This window comes from Falco naumanni, chromosome 7 (assembly GCF_017639655.2).
Source record: "Falco naumanni isolate bFalNau1 chromosome 7, bFalNau1.pat, whole genome shotgun sequence".
Classification (NCBI taxonomy): domain Eukaryota; kingdom Metazoa; phylum Chordata; class Aves; order Falconiformes; family Falconidae; genus Falco; species Falco naumanni.
In genome coordinates, this window is record NC_054060.1 from 49,237,347 (window position 1) to 49,257,335 (window position 19,989).

Genomic DNA, 19,989 nt, shown 5'->3' on the forward strand with positions numbered 1-19,989 from the left:
AAAACAATCCCACAGTTACCTGCTTCCCATTCTCCTGAATGCTCCTTTGACTTGGGATGCCAGGCTGATTTCAACTTAATAACTAGAATAGAATTTACATGCCAGGGACAAAAAGACACATTCCTTCTAAAAGACAGAAGCTTTTTAGCAAGACCGAAGAACATATGCTGCACAGTGAATGCACAGACTTGTGGACAGCGCTCCTGCCATAGTTTTAAGTGAGAGGGCTACTTACACACCAGTTTACGAAATTAAAATTCACTATTAGGGCCCCATACCTTGTTCCAACAAAGAAGCCCTGTCACTGTGGAAGAACTTACGGAGAAACTGTGCCTTAAAAGATTCCATTGTATATGCCTAGTAAATTTGAGTAGATACAGTTTTTGGAGAAAAATGTTCCATCTTCCCATCCATCTGCTGACATCTAAATACCTGTATCTCCACAGTGCCCGAGCACTTCCCATTAAGAAAGGACCTCAAAACCAAGAAAGTAAAAGTAAATCAAACCAGGCAGTTCAACTCAGTTTCATATCAGAAAAAAAAAAAAAAAGGAACAACTCAGGAGAAACAGAAGAAACTACCATCCTGCTACAAACAAGCATTCAAAGGCATGGCAGCAGGCTGAAACGCAGGCAAGACAAGAATAGTTGCGAATCTTATGTGGAAAAAACACAAAAGTCGCTCAGTGAATATGAGATATCCAAATCCTACATAGCAGGTAGCTGCGTGGCAACAATTACACAGAAGAATGTTAACATTAAGTTGCTGTTTCTCTTATTTCAGCTTAAGTAGACACATACTAAGAACTTTAAGAATACATCTTTCCAGATACCAGGTAAGTCTAATCACCCAGATGAAGTCACTGTTTAAAATACATCTAAAAAATTCAGTTATGAGCCATGCTTCCTCAAAGAGGAGTCTCACAATGAAGAGATTACTTCCCACTGCTGTGGATACCAGTCCGAGATAGACTTGTCATTTTTCTCACTGTCAGGTATCCTGATGTAATAAACGAAACTATGCAATATAGTATTACATTGACTTTTTTGCTTACTTTTTATTAGAATAAGGAAAAATATATTAAGTGTTTATAAGAAAAATCATGAAAAGCACATTAACAAAACTAGTATTTATTAAGAGAAACACATTAAAAAAATATCAAGAATCATACCTGTTTATAAGCCTTTACATAATTTCAGAAAAGACAAATTTCCTGTCTCCAGTTTTCAAGTACAGAATCAATACATTCAGTTCAATGTAAAAGCCAGAAAGGTACATGGTGTTTGTTTGCTGCCATTTTCTATTAGATATTTTCCAAGTGCATAATTCAGTACTTCTCCCTGAGCTTTCTGCAAAGTGAGGTGAATTCCATCCCACACTGTAGCAGCATTTGACATTTTATTCATTCACATTCATAAGGTGTGCCTACTTTGAATATTGATGTTTCTAAAATATATAGATACACAGAAATTCCTTGAACAAAGGTCTGGCTGAATTGCAAGCCCAAGTGTAAGGTAAAAATATCTAATTCAGATTCTTCAAAGGAGCCTTCCTTCCTCTTACAGAGAAAGCGAAAGATTAAACTTACAGCATTTTGACTGTTTCACCAGTTTGTGATGATCAAACTGTAGGAAGCAGCAACACAATCCCATGATATGTCTTTAATTGTTAAATATAAAAAAAGGGAACTATTATGTCCTCAAAACCAAACAGTTACCTAAGTAAGGTACTCTACATTGAACTTCTGGGAGACTAAAAGCCATCATAATCCTTCCGAAGAGTAGGATGGGAATATCACAGAGATCCTTGAAACCACGAATGGCAAAAATGGAAAGCAGATAATGACTGTTCAGTCTTGAAAGTACATGGGCATCAGGCAGTAGCAAGTTGAAAGCAAAAAGGACACATTCCCTCTCTCAGCGCATAGGTACAATCTGTGGAATTCCTTGACAGACGATGTAAATTGTAAAAGTTCATGGAGGGAGGTTCATAAAGCAAGAGAGATAAAGGTATAGAAGAAATTAGTGTTTCCTCAAACATTGCTGCACCTTTGACAAAAAGAGATGCTTCACTCAGTGGAGTCTCAAAGATTATTCTCCTGATGCTTGAACTGTTTGAAAAGATGGTCCTAGTCATCTGGTATCAGCCACTATCAGATGAGATACCATGCTAGATAATTCTCTACTCTTCCCCACAAAACAAAGCAACATCCATGTTGTACTGTACATCCCTTAAGTTTTCATAAGAACATCTGTTATCTGGAATGAATTTTCAGTGTCACTAGTGCCACTCACTTCCCAAAAGGGCAGCTTCCAGCTATGAGTTTTCAATATTGTGTCTTGCACCACATGAGTTTTGTACGCTGCAGCCTGTCTGTATCCTCAGCTATGGAAGCTGCTCATGTGTTGGATGTATTGATGACTTTCTTCAACTTTCTCCTTTGCAGAGCCAAGTTTAGGGTTTTGAAGAGAGTGTCCTTGCTGTTCAGAACATTGTAGCGAGTCACTTCCACTAACCTGTTGAAATCATACGGCTCAAAGGTGAAATTTAGTGTACGGTAAGGAGAATCTTTTGACTCAATGACAAAGTCACCAAAGGATTTCTCTTCTTCTGACTCACGTTTAACTCCTGCAGCAAGGAAGGGGGGTGGGGGAGGAAAACACAACCCAAATCACCACCAAAAAAAGCCAGCTGTGGGACACTCATTTTAGTTAGGATTCTGCAAGGAGTCTATCACAGATAACTCTGTTGTACCCAAACTTTTTCCCCAAAGCTCCTCCTCATAGATTTCAGCTCCTTCAGGATCCAAAATGTTTGGAAGCTGAAGGTAAAGTATTATTATCCTTCCACTAGATTGATAAATAGTTCAGTGCATCCAGGATTATCATACTCAAAATGGGAAATACAAAGTTCAATCCTTCCTGAAAGTGCTGTTCTGTACTAAAAGAAAAGACACTAGCATCCTGCTTTCAACTGACCTTAGGAGGTTGGCATGTACTCTTCAAAATACAGTAACCTGTGTTTTTAGCACCCTGCCACTTACATTTAAATACCGATCTTGAAAGACAAACGTTACATTTGCTAAAAACACTTCTGCTTGTTGCTATTACAGAAATAGTAGTCTTGAAGCATATTGAAGCCCAGCACTTTGAAACTCTTCATTGTTGATGTGGAAAAGCAGCCAGGGCCTGCCAATCTTTATAGTATTAACACAGGCAGCATCAACAGGGTCCCTTACATCTTCTTGCCTGCGTCAGTTCTACACATTCCTTCCTACGTATTCCAAAGGACACTGAATTTTGTCTATCCCTTCTTAAATATACAGCTCTGTTTCATCCCAGTGCTCTTGCTTGATAGACTGAGCTGGGCCTTATAGTTGGTATTTATCACACTAAATGAAGCAAGGATCATTTATCACTTGACCTTACCCTACAAGGGCACAGGTCACTTAGCACTGAGTTACATGATCTGACATACAGATTGGTCCCCAACACTTTGTTGATTAATGGTTTATTCATATCCAATAAATAAAATGAACTTACAATTTAATCTGATTTGTAGTGCCTTCCTATATATTCAGAGTAACTACAAGTAACAAAATCAGGTATCAGGGCAGAAATGTTCAGAAAGAAGCAAAAACGCTGCCTAATTTTGATTCTTCCAGCCTTCAGATTTTTATGTTTTTTAAATTGTAAGCTGCTTCTTCAAATCCCTCTTCCAAAAAGCTAGTGGAAGCTGATTCTTCTTAAAGTGATGTAATAATTTATTAACAACATGGTAACACTAAGAAGAATGAAAGGAGGGATATTGAGCCCACTGAAATTTACCTATCAACACACCCGAAGGATTGTTAAAATAGCTCTTTAAGACACAGCTCCCTTACCTGGAGCTTTGTATTTCTGGAAGGTGTCATTCACCAGTGGGAAATGGAGCACAATTGGAGCCTTTGGATTATCATCATCTACAAACATGTAACACTCTTTTGGCTTCTTTTCATCTTCCTCACTCAATTTGATTCTTGGAAAAGGAATTTCCCGCTCCTCACAGTATTTCTGAGTCAGTTCTAAAACCTGTTGTCAGAGAACAAAAATAATTTTGGTAGAATAACAGAAACATGTATAAGATCATCTAACTACAATACACAAAGGGAGAGAGACTTTCACCAAAAAGGTGACAGAAATCCAACTTCAAATTGGCAGAAACAGTTTTTCTGGCTGGTGATACAGAAGAACAAAGAGCAGAACTGAGAACTGCTACCAAACATTAACAGTTTGCAGCTGAAACTTTGTTTGTTTTATTGCTCTAAATATATTCACCTTTACTTTTCCACACTTAAAAATAAACACTCGTGTATATAGGAAATGATTTGTTTGCATGAAGAAAATCACCAATAGCCACTTTCCCATTAGAACCACGTATCTAAGTAACATGGATCATACAAGCTACACAAACACTCTTATTTTAGGTAACAATCTATTTAGGCCTCTGAAAAGTTTGGAATCTTATTACATTTGTCACTTACTGTCTCCTCATGATATTCACAGTAAAAAGCATAGTACAATAATATTTGAAAGAGGTAAGGATTTGTTTTAATGCATTCTTTCATTAGTGTATGTATTCAACATCAACCGACCTGCTGCCACTGTGAATATGATTCTATGCTTTATCTTCATGTAATAATGCTCAGCTACATCTCTCACCTCAAACGGAGCTTCCCAAGAAAAATTGAATGACAAGATAACATCCACATCCCTCTCTGGCTGAAGTACCAAAGGAAAGGGAGAGTTGATAGAAAAGCCACCATCCACTAAATACAAGCTCTCTTCCATGGGGGTCAGCTGGTTGGGAAATGCATCCAGATGAGTGCCTGGAAGAGACTCCAAGTAACACAAGTAACTATAATGATTCGTTACACACCTCTCGGTACATGCAATAAACAAAGCTTATGCTGGGGCTATGAGAAGAAAAAAGGACATTCCAACATGCACATTCATCTGAAACTGACCTGTAAAGTCTGATGATAAGCTTGTCTTATATGACAGAATATATATAGTGGTTCGCAATTTTTGCTATGGTATAAGGGGGGGTAAATTCCCCGACTTCAGCGGAACCAAGTCAAGCTCACTTATGTTCTGTAACAACGACTGTTACAAATATTAACATACTATTTTATATCCCAGATAAAGACAGATTCATTTACCTCTCCAAGCCACAAATTTCTTGATGTTAACATAATCTTTATGAAGATACAATCCCTGCATGAAGTTGAAGGTTTCTCCACATGTGACCCGGGACTTGAAGAAATCCTGAAAAATTTGTAACAAGGGGCCCCCAGGTATAACCAAGCGAGTCTTCAGTCGTGTTGGATCTCGGAAATGGAATCTTCGGCAGTCATCTGCAGAAGCCACAGAACACATAGCAAGTGCTTGTCCAGCTCCAACATTTTGATCAGACTTTTTTTCTACAATATTTAACCAGCTGTTCTAAGGCTGAATTTTTCCTTTAATTAAAAAAAAGAGTATTGTCATGAAATTTAAATCAGCTGCATATTCTATAGTTGGATAATTTACCTGCCCTGTTTAAAGGGAATAGCATTACTCATAAATCATTGTCCACATTGATTTCAAACCCAAAGAAACTCTTGTTACCAAACAATGACTGCTTCTGTTTCATAAGACAAGACATCCATACACAGCAGCATTTATAGTTACAACAATAAAAATGTGGGCAGAAAAAACTAGGGCTGTGAAAGCAGAGAAGAAAAAAAAAAAATCTCCTCCCACTACTTACTGTAAGGCTATAATTATATACCTGAGCAACTTTAATACACCTCCTTTTCACTGCTAGGGAGGCATTGCACAAATGGAGAACAAAGCATAAACATACAACTAGCTTATCCAAGAATAGAAAAATTGGACCAAAGAGGGAACTGAAAACCTATTTTTCACCTCCTGCTTAGCAGTACAGCTTCTGTTCTTCCTCTTGTCACGATTAAGACCCCTGCAATGCAGTATGTGTTTAAGACAGCTCCTAGAACTAGCTGATTTATAGTAAAGTCAGACATAAAATTTTAAAAAAGGAGGAAGAGAAAGTGTACTGATAAACGGTATGAAAGATCCATCCAAATCCATCTTTTATGCTAATCTTGAAAACTATACACAGCACACTAAATCATATTATTTCTATGATTTGTATTCCAAAATCAGGAATCTTTCAAAAAAGTTGTACTAGTTTAATGTATGTTTAACGTATGTTCTTACCTACAACTCTGATAACGTCTTTGAAAGAATCTAGAAAGCCCAGTCCTATACCAATCACCTTCAGGCAGATATCATCCAAGCTTGCAGCAAAGGCACTGCCCCAAATTCCTGCAAGAGAAATTTGGAAGAATTTAATAATCAAAAGGCTTTCCACAGTCTAACCAGAAGGCCTACAATTCAGCTGCCATTTGTCATGGGGAAAGGTGTCACATGACCCCTACTATTCTAAAAGATGATGACTGAGTTTAAACCTTTGATGTAATCACATGACAAATTCTGATGTAATAACATTATGCAAAAATTTCTCCAACAGAAAATCTTTTATCAGCAAGAGAAAGATAGCAAGAGATTGGGAAGATCTAGAGCCAAAGATTTTGACAGGCTGCTCATACTACAGTTGTCTTGCAACTCAGAATATTAGACTGTAATACTATGAATGTACACCTAAACCTTTGGAGAAAGATTTGACATTTTTCCCTTCTTCAAATTCTTTAGGAAGAGACAAAAATGCATGGGTTTAAGTTGATGAATCCCAAAAGCAGCATAGCTCCCTTCCACCTGCCCATTTCATTCATTATTGTAAGATCATACCTTGTAGAAAACAAATCCTAGGCTCTGGACGTTTCTGGATGAGCCGTCCCATGAAGAACTCACTGTCAAAGTCCTCTGTTTGGACAAAAGCTCCATATTTGCGAAATCCAACTTCATAGGGAGTGAACTCGCACCATTCTAAGAACAAGTCAAGAGGATATTTACTCACCCCAGAGTAAACATTTGGTGAAAATGCTCACTTGACTTCTGTTCACACAAGGGAGACAGAACAGTCTCCCTCCACTTTTCACCATGACTATGGATTTCCCTGTCACTCCTCAGTAAATCATCTTACACATGATTAATATAAAAACTTGTACAAGCTTTCATTGACTAAATACAACATCCTTCCTTCCTGGCCTTTTTTTTAAATTTTTTTTTTGGGGGGTGGGGGGGCATGGGGAGGGCAGGAAATTCATCTTGCTCCATCTTGACTGTTTTTCTGCAGAAATAGCCTGCCTACATTACTTCCACTTTAAACCATTCTGGTGGCTCCCTTTTCCATCACAAATGGAGCCTACTTCACTTTTCTCAGCTTTCTTCACACTACTTACCATCTCATAAACTGTTATCATACTGACTTGAAAATTCAATTGACCCATTGTGTCAGACTTCACTGACTGCTTATCAAAGAGTTCTCTCATGCTTGAAAGCTTTCCACAAATATTTACAGATCAAATTCACTGGCATACACACACTCTCCTCCAGAACAAGGAAGTCTCATAGTGGTACACAGATGGAGAAAAGAATTCGTGTTCCTGTCCCACTGTATCTATCCTCGCTTGTTGCACCATATTTAAAATTTCAAGTGACCTGGAGTAGGACTGGCCTTCATCTTTTACTGTAATTGTATAACCAGCAGAACCCAGGCTGCTAAATACCACAATTTTCATGATGCATGCTACAATACTGCGTTGAGTTTTGGGCCCCTCACTGCAAGAGGGATGTAGAGGTGCTGGAGCGTGTCAAGAGAAGGGCAAGGAAACTGGTGAAGGGTCTGGAGCACAAGTCTTACGACGAGTGGCTGAGGGATCTGGAGTTGTTAGTCTGGAGAAGACTCAAGGGGGACCTTACTGCCCTCTACAGTTACCTGAAAGCAGGCTGTAGGCAGGTGGGGGCAGGTCTCTTCTCCCAGATAACAAATGACAGGACAAGAGGAAATGGCCTCACATTGCACCAGGGGAGGTTTAGATTGGATATTAGGAAAAAATTTCTTCACTGAAAGGGTGGCCAAGCATTGGAACAGGCTGCCCAAGGAGGTGGTGGAATCACCATCCCTGGAAGTGTTTACAAAATGCGTAGATGCAGTGCTTAGCAACATGATTTAGTGATGGACTTGGCAGTCCTGGGTTAATGGTTGGACTTGATGATGGCAAAGGTCTTTTTCAGCCTAAATGGTTAAACGATTCTAAGGTTACCAATCCATCATTTTACATGAATCCTATACAAATTGATTATCTGAGACTATAAAAGTCAGTCAGTCACCTAATAACCAAGGACTTCAATTCTCCTATTCGGACACAGACTCATGTACTGTAAGAATCTTCCCTCTCAGCTCCTGAAAATTTCAGGCACTTCCTAGCAAAACATGGGCAGTGGCCAGCAGAGTTGAATCTGTTTTCTCCATTATAGCCATGAAGACATTTACAATCAGGACAATAACACTCTGCCAATCCTATGGCCTCTTGCACTACCAGCTGCTACTTGAGCCATGTTTCCTGTTAGCTACTCACTACCCAAGGAACTCTATATGTTAACAGGATTTATGGATTTTAGCAAATAAAAATAAATTTGTGATGTTCATACCGGCAAAGTCGCCACTGCTAATATTGGGTCTCACGTTGACAGCTGCATAGATAGGATAAGGGTTCTGGGCCCATTTCACTGCTTCTTGCTGATCAGACAGCTTTGACGGATCTTCCTGGTCACAAGCAAGGAAGAAGAAACACACTTTAATCAAGTAAGTTCTATACCCTTATTTCAATAATTTCAAGCTCTTGCTTAGCATTTTAGACTAACAATACCACTAATTCAAAGTCCCTTTTCCTCCCTCTGCATAACCCATGCATATGGTTAGATTTTGCCAGAGTATTTCTGCAGTTGCATGTTTCGAATATTTGGTGTTTGTTAATAAACTAGTTACTCTCTGACTTCTGATTGCAACTAGCATGAAAATACTGGTTAAATACCGGTTTGCAAAACCAACATCATACTCTTTACCTGCCCAATACAACAGCTTTTGATTTAATAACAGTCATTCCAAATAAATACTACCTTTTCCTACAGCACTGATCTACACTACTTCAAAATTCTTTACTAAACAAGGGTGCTGGGAAACTCAGGGCAGAAAGAGATAATAATTCCCTATGTTTATTCCACAACATCTATCCCAGGACAGCTCTGGGTAGTTAGAGAGAAGTTGGTTTCTAGACACACAATATACGGGGTGTTTAGAGCTCCCACCTGGAAGACAAACAGCAGTACACACCCAAAACATGAACTCTTTTACCTTCTGTTGTAGGAAATATTCCACAATAAGGCCCCACAAATCTGTAAAGGAAACCTTCCGTCCACTGATCTCCATTGCATTCAGCTCCTGGAAATAGTACTTCAGTCGTTCTGGGGAAAATGCCCCTGCTTTACTGCTGGACACAGTACCCTGAGCTCTTCTGATTGCATCTTGAAGGTCCTTCTGTGACCAGTTAGGGTCTTGATACAATGTTGATAAACACCTGAAAATGCTTATATTAATGTCATCAGTAGTAACAACTCTTGTGTAAACAATAATTTTAGCTAGTTATAATTAGTGCTGCAGCACTAAACTAAAAGCTTAAGAAGTCTAGCTAAAAGATAAAACCATGAAAAGAGACCATAAAAACAATGGATCTCTGAACTCCAGAACACGCTGAAAACCCTGACACCTAGAGGACAACTTCATCCTGATTGCTAACCTACTTTTCAAGGATGTTCCAAGCATCACATGCTAGCTAGTGCACATGAACCAGTTCATAAATATGAGCGAACTCCAGAACCTTGACAGACTGGCTGACAGTAAGGGTGCTATACTGCATACAACGACAGAGGCCACAGCCTTTATCAGAACACAGGTCTGATTAAACGAGAAACTAGTTTGGACTACTGGCTATCCACATGAACAGATGCCTACATTTGAAAGTTTGCCTCTGAATCAAAAGGCGCAGGTCAGATCATGAGGTCAGTGGAAGAATACTAGGTACATAGGAGTTAATTTAACATACAAAGCTCTGGAAGGAAAGATTATACTGTAAAGTTGCACAACTTGGTGAAACCATTTCACAAAAACAATATGTACTTATGAAGGATGATTTCACCACAAACTCCAAGAACTGAGCTACTGAAACATTCTAGCCACATCTAACATTTCAGCACATTGCTCCAGTCCACCAAAGGGTACGCCGGTGCTATTCCTCTATTCAGCCACATAATGCCATTTTGGAAGGTGGTAACCTAAGTGGTCTGTGAGAACATGTTTCCAGTGACTTGCACCACCTCAGTTATCCTCTTGGAAAGAGCAAGGAAGTGGGGAGTGTTTGAAGTCAGGGCTCTGAGGGAACACACAGCAGTTTTATTAATGTAATACACTCTAATATTCAACTGCCAAGCTGTTGCAAAAGCAGCAGACTGATAAATTTAGCCAGTAGCTGTATCAGAAGTGATACTGAATCTCTTAGACTCTTTAGGACCCCCATCAGAACTCACAGATGAGAACTGATAAAATATTTGACTTTGTTGTCTCTCTACAGATGACACAAATGCAGTTTTGCCCTTGATTTACATCAACACTACTACATATTCACTTCTAAGTTTCTGAAATCAACATTGAATGTAACTTACCAAGTAGAGCCAGAAATCCCACACACATACATTGCAGCATCCAAAAGGCCCAGCTGCTGAAGCCCAGCAAGACTGCCGTAGAACGATGTCAGTGCTCTCATCCCACCTCCAGACCCCAGTACCGCTACAACTGGGACCTACAGATCAGGAGTCACAATGACAGACCTTTGAATTGCCAACAAATTACAGAACTAATCCTATTTAAGTCTCATTCTTATAAAAATAAAGAGATAAAATCTCTATTTCTACTCACATTTCAAGTAATTTCAGTTAGATTTCAACCATAATTCCTTTCTCTATTTTGTAATTGAAATATACTGTTTACTGTAAGACACAGCATGTCATCTTAGGGACAATCACTGAAATTATTTTGTATATTACCACACATTTACTTGCATGCCATACAATATACATATAAGGACAAAAAAAAGTAATCATTCTTGTAACAGCACACTAAGAACACAGAGCAAGGTATCAGGCTATCTAGATATAAGTGTGTCCTCAAATTATGAAGCTGTTCCTGTGGTCTGAGCTTCAATTTAACTATTCTGAAACAGATTTCCCCATCACAATTCAGAGTTCAAAGCCCAAGATACAAGAGTTCAACTAAAGAAAGTACACACATTCTGAAATTTCAATGTTTTGTGTTCCAAAACACACCCATCCTTCAAAATTTTAGAAATACACCATTTCAGACTTCAGAACTGAAATGTCCCAGGGATGTATTTCACGCCATGGTGACTGCAAACCATGTTTTCTGTTGGTTACAGGCAAGAATCCTACAATACCTAATTATCAACCAAACACAAAGGATTTTATGAATCTCACTACAGCACTGAGCTCAATACCTCATCTTTTGGAGGGGATTCTTTTAAGTGAAGAGTTTTCCTCAGTGCCTCAGAAACTATTTTCTTCCTTTTGTCCAAAAATTCTCTCTCCTCTTTACAGAGGTCAAAACCCAGACGTATATCAAGATCCCAAGTGCTGAAATAGAAATTAAGACAAAAAAAACCCAAAATTTTGAAGGATTTGTAATTACCAGGGGAAACCAGTTTCTGTGAACACACTATCTTGGTGCTGATCTGAATCACTGGATCGAACTCTTAAATGAACTTTTAGTGTGTATATCTATACACCAGCTATTTTGAAACAACAGCTTTTGGAATTTAAAATTAAATTTCTCCCTTAATGTCTAAATACAAAGCTTGTGTCAAACAGCTCTCAGATTAAGCTTCAGGAATTTCACAAAGTAAAGATTCTCAGTAGGTGAAGATTGTATGAGGTGCAACTGAGATCATTGTACTGACATGGAAAGAAATGAAGGGAAGAGTAATTTTAAAACAGAAATTTCTGAACTTACAAGGCAGAAATGGACAAGTGAATGCCAATAAACTTGTTATGAGTTTGTAAAAGTGGAGCAGAATCTTCAGTTAATGACTATATACGAAATAACCCTATCAACTTACTAGCCAACTGCTCAGTTTTGTGTGTTATTCTTCCCCTATCACTCCTTTCTTGCACCCTTCCTCTACTTCACAGCTCAACCTCTTCACATGCAGAGACGTCCCTTCCTATTTGTCAGTACAGCGCTGCACATATTCTGGGAACCATCTGTCCCTAACAAAACTACTTAAGATTTACACTGTCAGCTATTTTACACTTAAGTATTAGGAACACAAAATTTGTTCAGATTTCAGCAAGACTAACACCATTCCAATACAGTATCAGCAAAGCAAAGAGTCACAGCCCTCAGAAGAAAAATAACCAGCGATATTTTTCTTTAATCTACCCCAAAAGATCAACAGAGACAACAGACCTCCCCAGAATATCAGGGAGAATCACTCAGCTACTTCACTATGAGAATAAAGGCCTTTCCTGATTTTTAGAGGTTTATGAGGTTCCCACTCACCTCTCTTCAGTTTTCAAACTCATATCCAAACTTTGTCCCTGTGAAGAGAGAACACATCTTGCAATTGATAGCAACTACGTAGGCGAAACTATTAACTAGAGGTTATAACATAAGCGGGGTCACTAGATACTAACCAGAACAGCAATCTCACCCACAAAACTCTCTCTGGAACACCTTTCCCTTGCACTTATTTCAGACACTTTCAGTAGTCTCCACAGAAAGTAGAAACAAGTACTCTGAGAGCAGGGTGAAAAAAATTATTTTTTCTGCAAGCTTCTTGCTTTTCTCTTCCTCTGATATTTTCTTTCACAACCTAACAGACTTTTTTCTTTGGGAAGGATGTACTTTATACCTATTCTGCAAGACACATCCATGACAACATTTTTTGAATCTCAGTATTTCATTCCAGATATTCAAGAAAACAGCACTCCTAAGAATCACGTGCAGATTAACTTTCCAAATCCCTACAGGCAACAGGGGAAAAAGTTATTCCATGCATGTTAAAACAAATGCAAAACATTGACGTTACCTCTCCAAGAGAAATGATTCTTTCAACTTTTTGTCCAATAGGAAGGGAATTAACTAGCACAGTTCCCAGTCCCAGAACCGTAGTATGCTTTTCAATATCAGGGTTCATACCATCCTAATAAAAATAAAATGTTATTTTTATATTTGGTGTAATGAATAATGAATAATAAAATAAATGAAAAATCCAGAAAAAAGTTAAATATATTACTTTCATGTGTCAAACCAGCAAACAATCCTCAAGTTCATTATAACTAAATCTCTCCCAGAAGTTTAAGGCTTTTCAAGATCATCCTGCTCTCTGCTTGACAGATCTTTTCTGGGATTATTTGTGTCACTCAAATAGCTTTTTGTTGTTGTTGTTTTTTAATATAGATGCCTGCCACAAGCAAAATTTCTCCATCTCCAAATTTCCCCCAAAAATAATTGTGGTCTGACATGTATCAGAAAGCTTATAAGTAAGCTTGGCATTCTGTCTTGAAAGCAGGATTTGGAAAAGATACCAGCAAGGCAATAGCATTAGACATACAGAACAAATACCACAAAATAGGAAATAAAATACAGCCTTTGGGACAAATGGTAGTATGTAATTAAAAAACATAATCATCTTATACAAGCACAGCAAAATGAAGTTTGCCAGGTTGTATTAGCAAGAGCAAGTTCACTCAATACAGAGTTGTGTGCAGTTTCCTATATTTAAAAGGGGCATATAAAAAACCCTCTCATATCACAGGGCCACACTCAAAACCTACACAGCCTACCAGGTGGGCTGGAGCCTTTACAACCACTGCAGGCCTCAACCCCTGGGAGGAGACAGCACCTTAAAGAAACAACAGGTGGTCACCCTTCTCACAACAAGAATTGGACAGACAAGGAACTACCCATAGATTCCACAGATGTATTCTGACCAAAACCATGTGTCCTAAGTCAAATGTCCCTCTAAGCCCACTGTCCTTCTAACAGGGACAAACAACATGCATTTAGGTACAGGGCAAGCAACATGACTATGTTCCTGTCACTCTCCTACCTCTGATAAGATAGGAAAGGTCAGACTTGATAGCTTTGTGCTCTATGCCAGCTCTTGAAGGAGTACATTCTGCTAGCTACCACGCATGGTTTGGTTGAGGTTTACCATCTGGACCAATCTCCACAGTCAACTTCTACTGTATTTTTGCTTGCCTGGCTCTGAGGTTTTGACTGCTTAAGTCCAGGTCTCTCTCTTCAGCTCATATTTGCTGCCCAATCAACCCCACTGCAAAGCTATTCTTCCATATTATTTTTGTGTTCTCTTCTCATAGTTGCCTCTAGAGTAGTCAAGATCACCATCCGCATTCATGCTGCCCAACTGCTTGTGGGGATGAAAAACATCACGAATATATAGTTTCCTTGCTCTCGTTTTTGGTGTTAGGCCATACTGGCAGCAGTTATCACAATGAATATTCAGCCATTCCTATGGGACAGACACACTGTGTGGGTATCTGTAGAAACTGTGAAGTTATAGACAAAGCTAAATAAACCTTTGCAAGTGGCAAGTGCTCCACAAGCTTCTAATAGAAAAGGCTTTCTACAGAGTATCTCAACAGGCAAAAGGAAAGATGTCTTTAGGTGGCAAGCATGTGCAGAATCAGATTTTTTTAATCCCCAAGTTTGAACAGATTTTAAAGAGTTGGGGAGGGTATAGTTTTAAGACAAGTTCACCTCCTTACCAAAGTCAAAGACCCAATGTGAAGTCTGACATTTTTCATCAATTTTTAAAATAAAAAACAGTAGCGTAAAAAGCAACACTAGAGAAAAACTTATATCTCTGCCCATAAATTTCTAATATATAACCAAAAAATAATACATCCATTCAAGACAGGCTTCTAGTCTAGAAAATTTTGATCTGAGCGGTTACAACATTATAGAGTTCAGTTCAAAAAGGTGTAACTGTAAGTGATTAGTAACCTTCATAACAGATGGTCTGCAGCACCACATACATATAGGAGTCCACAAGAAATCTGCTTCCAATGCCAGCTTTTGATAGCCACAGGTACCCAAATAACGTACCCAAAACTGACATCCCTAAACATCTGAAGTTGTCCCTGGTTGTCTTACGTTAAATGAAGGCCATTCAAGTACATTTTCATAGTTCAAAAGGCACTGCTTTCAGAACGGATTTATTCAAAAGTAGGCTGTAAACTTCCTAGCAGTCAGCCCAGTTGCTTACCTGTAAGACAGATATGGTTTGCTCCAGCTCCACTTGTAGTTCTGGACACATTTCTTTATCCATATGAAAGACAAATGAGGTTCCATAATCCTTCTCATTGTCTGGTCTCCAAGGAATGCACAACTGCTTCTGATACGCCCCTGGAACAGACACCTTGACCTCACAGCTCCCTGTGCATTAGAATAAGAAGTTTAGACCACAGGAACCATTTAAATAGATGCTGAAAATCAGGTACTTGTTAAGTATAGCTAAGATGATGAAAACACAAGCAAAAACTCTTCTGTGGTACCTAGTGAAAGTGACATGATATTATTTAGCATTAAAAATAAAAGCAAAATTAACTTTAAAAGTCGATTTGCTAGTCAGTAAATAAAAATGTGCTGGATAGACAGAGAATCAAGTCTCCCCTCTCTCCCAAGGAGTAAACATGCTGAAAAGTAGATCTGACAAACTCTTCAGGCAGCCCTACCTTGCTGTTTCTCTTTTTTTTTTTCCTCTTTGTTGATAGTGCCTTGCAAAGACAAGCAAGGATGAACCTATGAAAAGAAGAAACCAGTTCTGGTTATGAGATTTTTAGTTTACTACTGTGTTGAAACTTAATCCACCTACTATAGAAGATGTAGATTTACAGCTGCAAGCTGTCAGAAAAACCCATTAAGTATTACATTGATCTTTCAAATAAAGGGCAAGTTGAGCAAATATCCCATCCTGCTGAAACATTTCAAAATCAAAACTACCCTTCCTATTCCAGTTACTGGAGGTTTTTTTGTTTGCAACCAGTACTTCATAGTTACAAGTTCTCAATGCCAGGGGTTTTTCTGTTTACCTTGGTTTAATGTATGTGTGAGTACCTATTCTGAGCCTGTGCAGATCCAAGCAAACACTTGATAAATTCTGCCATGACTTTCTGTCCTGGATTGTCCACATGCTCATGAAGTTTAGTCTCTCACACCGTTCAATCATCAGCTTCCCTTCTAGGGCAGCAGATAAAATACTTAATTGGCCATAATTGCCCTAAAGGATAAGAAACTCCTCCACTGCTTGAATGTAAGACTATTTGCTAAGGGAAATGGGAACACAAAAGTCTCTCTCCTGTGAAATAGTTTGCAGAACTGTGCTGTAAAATGCCACTGACTTTTCCTGAAAAAATGTTAAAACTCTACCATTTCAACAATGATGAACTCCTTCCCATCCTCTTTTCCTTATTAAAAAACTTTGGTCCCTTTCCTTTGAGGGGACAAAAGAGGTGAAAACACCTGTATTTTTAAGATATAATGCACTGATTTTCTCTGATTAGGACTTTTCATCCTAATGGATGTGTCTATTCTGTGAGGGTAGAGTCTGGAGAGCGGGAAGCATCACTTACTTATTAATGGTACTGTTAAAAGCTTATAAATAATAGGTGTTAAAGTGGCAGACTATACCTGGCCAGCATCTACTCTAGAAACTCAGTAAAATGTGCAAGATTCACTAGCCTTCTAAAGACGTTTTTTGTTCACATCTTTTAAAACAACCCCACTGGAAAAAAAATCAACAAAAAAACAACCAAAAAACCCAAACTACCAAAACCAACCCTTTCTGTGAGTTGGTATCAAGTTTTAAAAATTGAGAAAGCTTTTTAAACCAGAATTAAAAGAGAGGCAGATGCTGGAGAGAATAGGAGCTATTTGGAAGCCAGGAAGCCATTCTCAACAATTCTTGTCTTCTTGCTATTATCTACCTTCAGGAGTAAATGCCAACATGTATGTAATTGGCTTCCATGTACTCACCACAAGGACTCCATTAGTCAAAACCTCTGTAGGGGCATCTGAGCTGTGAAAGGAAGAGATTTAATGCAAATTAGTTTTGTTACTAATTTACTTCATCCTACTTTACAAACTACCTGCCTGGATAAACACTGGGGGAGAAAGTCCTCAGTGTGAGAGATCTATGCAAACTAGATTGACACAAGTATACTCTTCATGGAACAATGTGGGGGGAAACACTGAAGAAAAAAATTGTGTGCAATTATAAGCATGTGCTATAAGGTCTCCCCATCTCAGTTATTTTGACAACCTAGAGAAAAGCTGGGCTTAAATTGACTGTCAGATAGATAAAGCTTTTATTTCTTTATATTGCAAGGCTAATTGTGAAAGCTTTCCACTCCTAAGTAATTCACCTACAAAATGTTCATTTCTTTTGCAGCACTGCCATTCCCACAAAGTCCAGCAAATTTTATTATTTTTTTTTAGTATCCTAAAAGTTTTGGTGACTGGTGTTTTAAGGATATTTGTGATCTACCATTGCTGAATCAACTCAAACATCACCGAGAACTGTTAAGCATTAGCCTTTTTATGGACAAGACTGTCCCTGCCCAGAAAAAGCAACTAAGAAAACGTATTGGCAGAGCACAAGTTCTTTCAGCTTTTCAGGTAAGACTCACCACTTCTCCAAGTAAAACTCTACATCCAGCTCTTCATTAGCCTTTAAAAATAAAAGTTGGACACAGGTGACCCTTGATCTTGAATATAAGGCTTTTTCCAAGAGATTAAGCTTTCTTCCTGTTACAAATTATAGTAACTACTTTTGTTGCTTTTACAGAAGCTCCAGTTTTTTGGAAGGTTGAAAACTCATGCTTTTTGTTGTTACTCTTTTAAAGATTCCTCTCCCCCTGGACATATCTTATATGACAAGACACAAGTACACAAAAGTGAGAGCTGGGTCTCAGATCCACTACTCTGCTAATGAGAAAAAAAACACTCTTCTGGCTCAAGTATCACTGCAGTGCCACCTCCGCAAACAGGTTCTACATGAGGTTTTGTGCTTCCTCCCATTTATTATTTCAATAGGTTGCTCTCTTCACTCATTGCTGTCTTTGTATTGTACACTTTGCCCCTACCATAGCATACAGTAAATGCTCGATAGCAGACCTAATGCAGCTTTTAAAATAACCAAGTAGAAGCCAATCTAGGTAATTCTATTTATTGAAGTTTCTAGTTCCGTAATTACTGATCAAGATGACTTAAGCATTTAGCAAACAGGATGGCTAGTGGAAAAAAGGGAGTTTCTAACCCTCTTTCTATGATTACAAATCATTTAGAGTGCTTGTAACACTGACCAAAACCTTCCTGCTAACTTCATACCAATTAGCTTGCTTCTGACTGCACCAACAGCACTAAAGTCCAATTTCTCAAGAAACATCACTAGCTTCCCTTTAATCCAGATCTACTGTACCAATGTATTTGAGGCAGTTACAAAAAAGATCAGAGTGGTGATGTGGCTTTAGGTACATAAAACAAGCTGTCTTATTGCAAGTCCATAAACAGGTCCGTGGGGACTGAGAGCAGCTGATATGCACCAATGTCACCCACCTGAAGCAGAGGCTAAATCTAACTGAACATATCTCAGGGACGTAAGATTTCCTTAGGCTTTTGACTTATTAAATATAGAGCTAACTTTTACAGCAATAAAATTCTTCACTGCAAGCTGATGATGATCAACTAAAGACTGTCTGCAGACCCCACAATGACTGCTGCCTGTAAATGCTTTTAATTTTGAGCCCACTTTATGCCCCTCTAGTCTTCTGAAAAATCAATACCCTTTAAAGGTGTTTTAACATCTTCTGAAAGACAGCAGTCATTCCAAGTTTTATTTAGGTGGGCATCTCAAAAGCTGTGGAACACATAACACACAAAAAAAATCACTAGGGATTTTAGAAACATCTGACAGTAAAACCATATATGCTGTCATTACCTGCTGACACATTTTCCCCTTCTGGCTTCTACAACAGAAAAGTCAACCAGCATGTACTGCCAGATTTCTGTAATGATGAGCTGCCGCTATTCACAGTTGACCTGGGAAGAAGCCAAAGACTAACCTCAGGGTTCAACCTGAAAGTACGCAGCAGGGGCTGACCCAGCTTCATGCCCCCTACATCAAAGACAACAGATGTGAGCTCATCGCTGACGAGGACATCCTTATCATAGAGTGTCAATTCCAGAATGTTCTAAAACCAAACAGAAACAGCCTCAGATGATAAGACAGAAACACTTCCATAAACCTGGGTAGCTGTATACGATGGACACTTTAAGCATTAATCAATACCCTTCCCACTCCTGAAGAGAATTCACTATTTCCAGCAGGGCTTACAGCATAGTTAAGCAAAAAGCTCCTAGATAACAGTTTTTAGCTAAGATTTTCTGAGATTCCCAAATAAAGAGAGGTCCCAGATGAGTGCACGTGCCAGTATTCTCCACCACCTTCAGGTACAGATTTGCCTGAAGAAGCAATAGCAATTTCCACTCTTTCAGCATGATTTAGTCCAGGATGTTATAGGGAACTATCACTTCCTGCTCAGCAGTCTCAGAGCAGGTAAATCCAGCAGAAACTAATTGAAATAGACATAGTCAGTATATATGGCACCTAAAAAGTGGCCTTGCAACAACTTGTCTCTTCAAGGAGACAAGACTCAAGTTAGAATTGTGCTGGCACAGTCTCGCAGCAGTAACCAAACTAAGGCCTCATGCAGGGGGGGCTGTCCCCCATGCAAGGGAAGAAGGTCACACGCTCTAAAGCTTAATTTGCAATTTCCTTATGATTTAGGTCAATTACTATTCTGCCTTTGTCACCAACCATTATGGAAAGGT

At 38.7% G+C, this 19,989-nt stretch overlaps 1 protein-coding gene across 1 annotated transcript in view; it reads right to left on the reverse strand.

Annotated features, from left to right (window-relative positions):
- Positions 1-1,037: 1,037 nt before the first annotated feature.
- PLA2G4F (phospholipase A2 group IVF) overlaps positions 1,038-19,989 on the reverse strand; it is a 28,731-nt gene continuing 9,779 nt past the window's right edge. The window contains exons 4-20 of the mRNA XM_040600007.1: positions 19,221-19,349; positions 17,787-17,827; positions 17,134-17,176; positions 15,834-15,900; positions 15,365-15,534; positions 13,163-13,276; positions 12,634-12,671; positions 11,573-11,708; positions 10,725-10,861; positions 9,361-9,583; positions 8,658-8,772; positions 6,852-6,989; positions 6,261-6,368; positions 5,201-5,395; positions 4,701-4,867; positions 3,884-4,070; positions 1,038-2,628 (exon numbers count right to left, since the gene is read on the reverse strand). Of these exons, the coding sequence (XP_040455941.1) occupies positions 2,399-2,628; positions 3,884-4,070; positions 4,701-4,867; positions 5,201-5,395; positions 6,261-6,368; positions 6,852-6,989; positions 8,658-8,772; positions 9,361-9,583; positions 10,725-10,861; positions 11,573-11,708; positions 12,634-12,671; positions 13,163-13,276; positions 15,365-15,534; positions 15,834-15,900; positions 17,134-17,176; positions 17,787-17,827; positions 19,221-19,349 (2,238 nt within the window). The 3' untranslated portion in view covers positions 1,038-2,398. The remainder of the gene's footprint in view (positions 2,629-3,883; positions 4,071-4,700; positions 4,868-5,200; positions 5,396-6,260; positions 6,369-6,851; positions 6,990-8,657; positions 8,773-9,360; positions 9,584-10,724; positions 10,862-11,572; positions 11,709-12,633; positions 12,672-13,162; positions 13,277-15,364; positions 15,535-15,833; positions 15,901-17,133; positions 17,177-17,786; positions 17,828-19,220; positions 19,350-19,989) is intronic.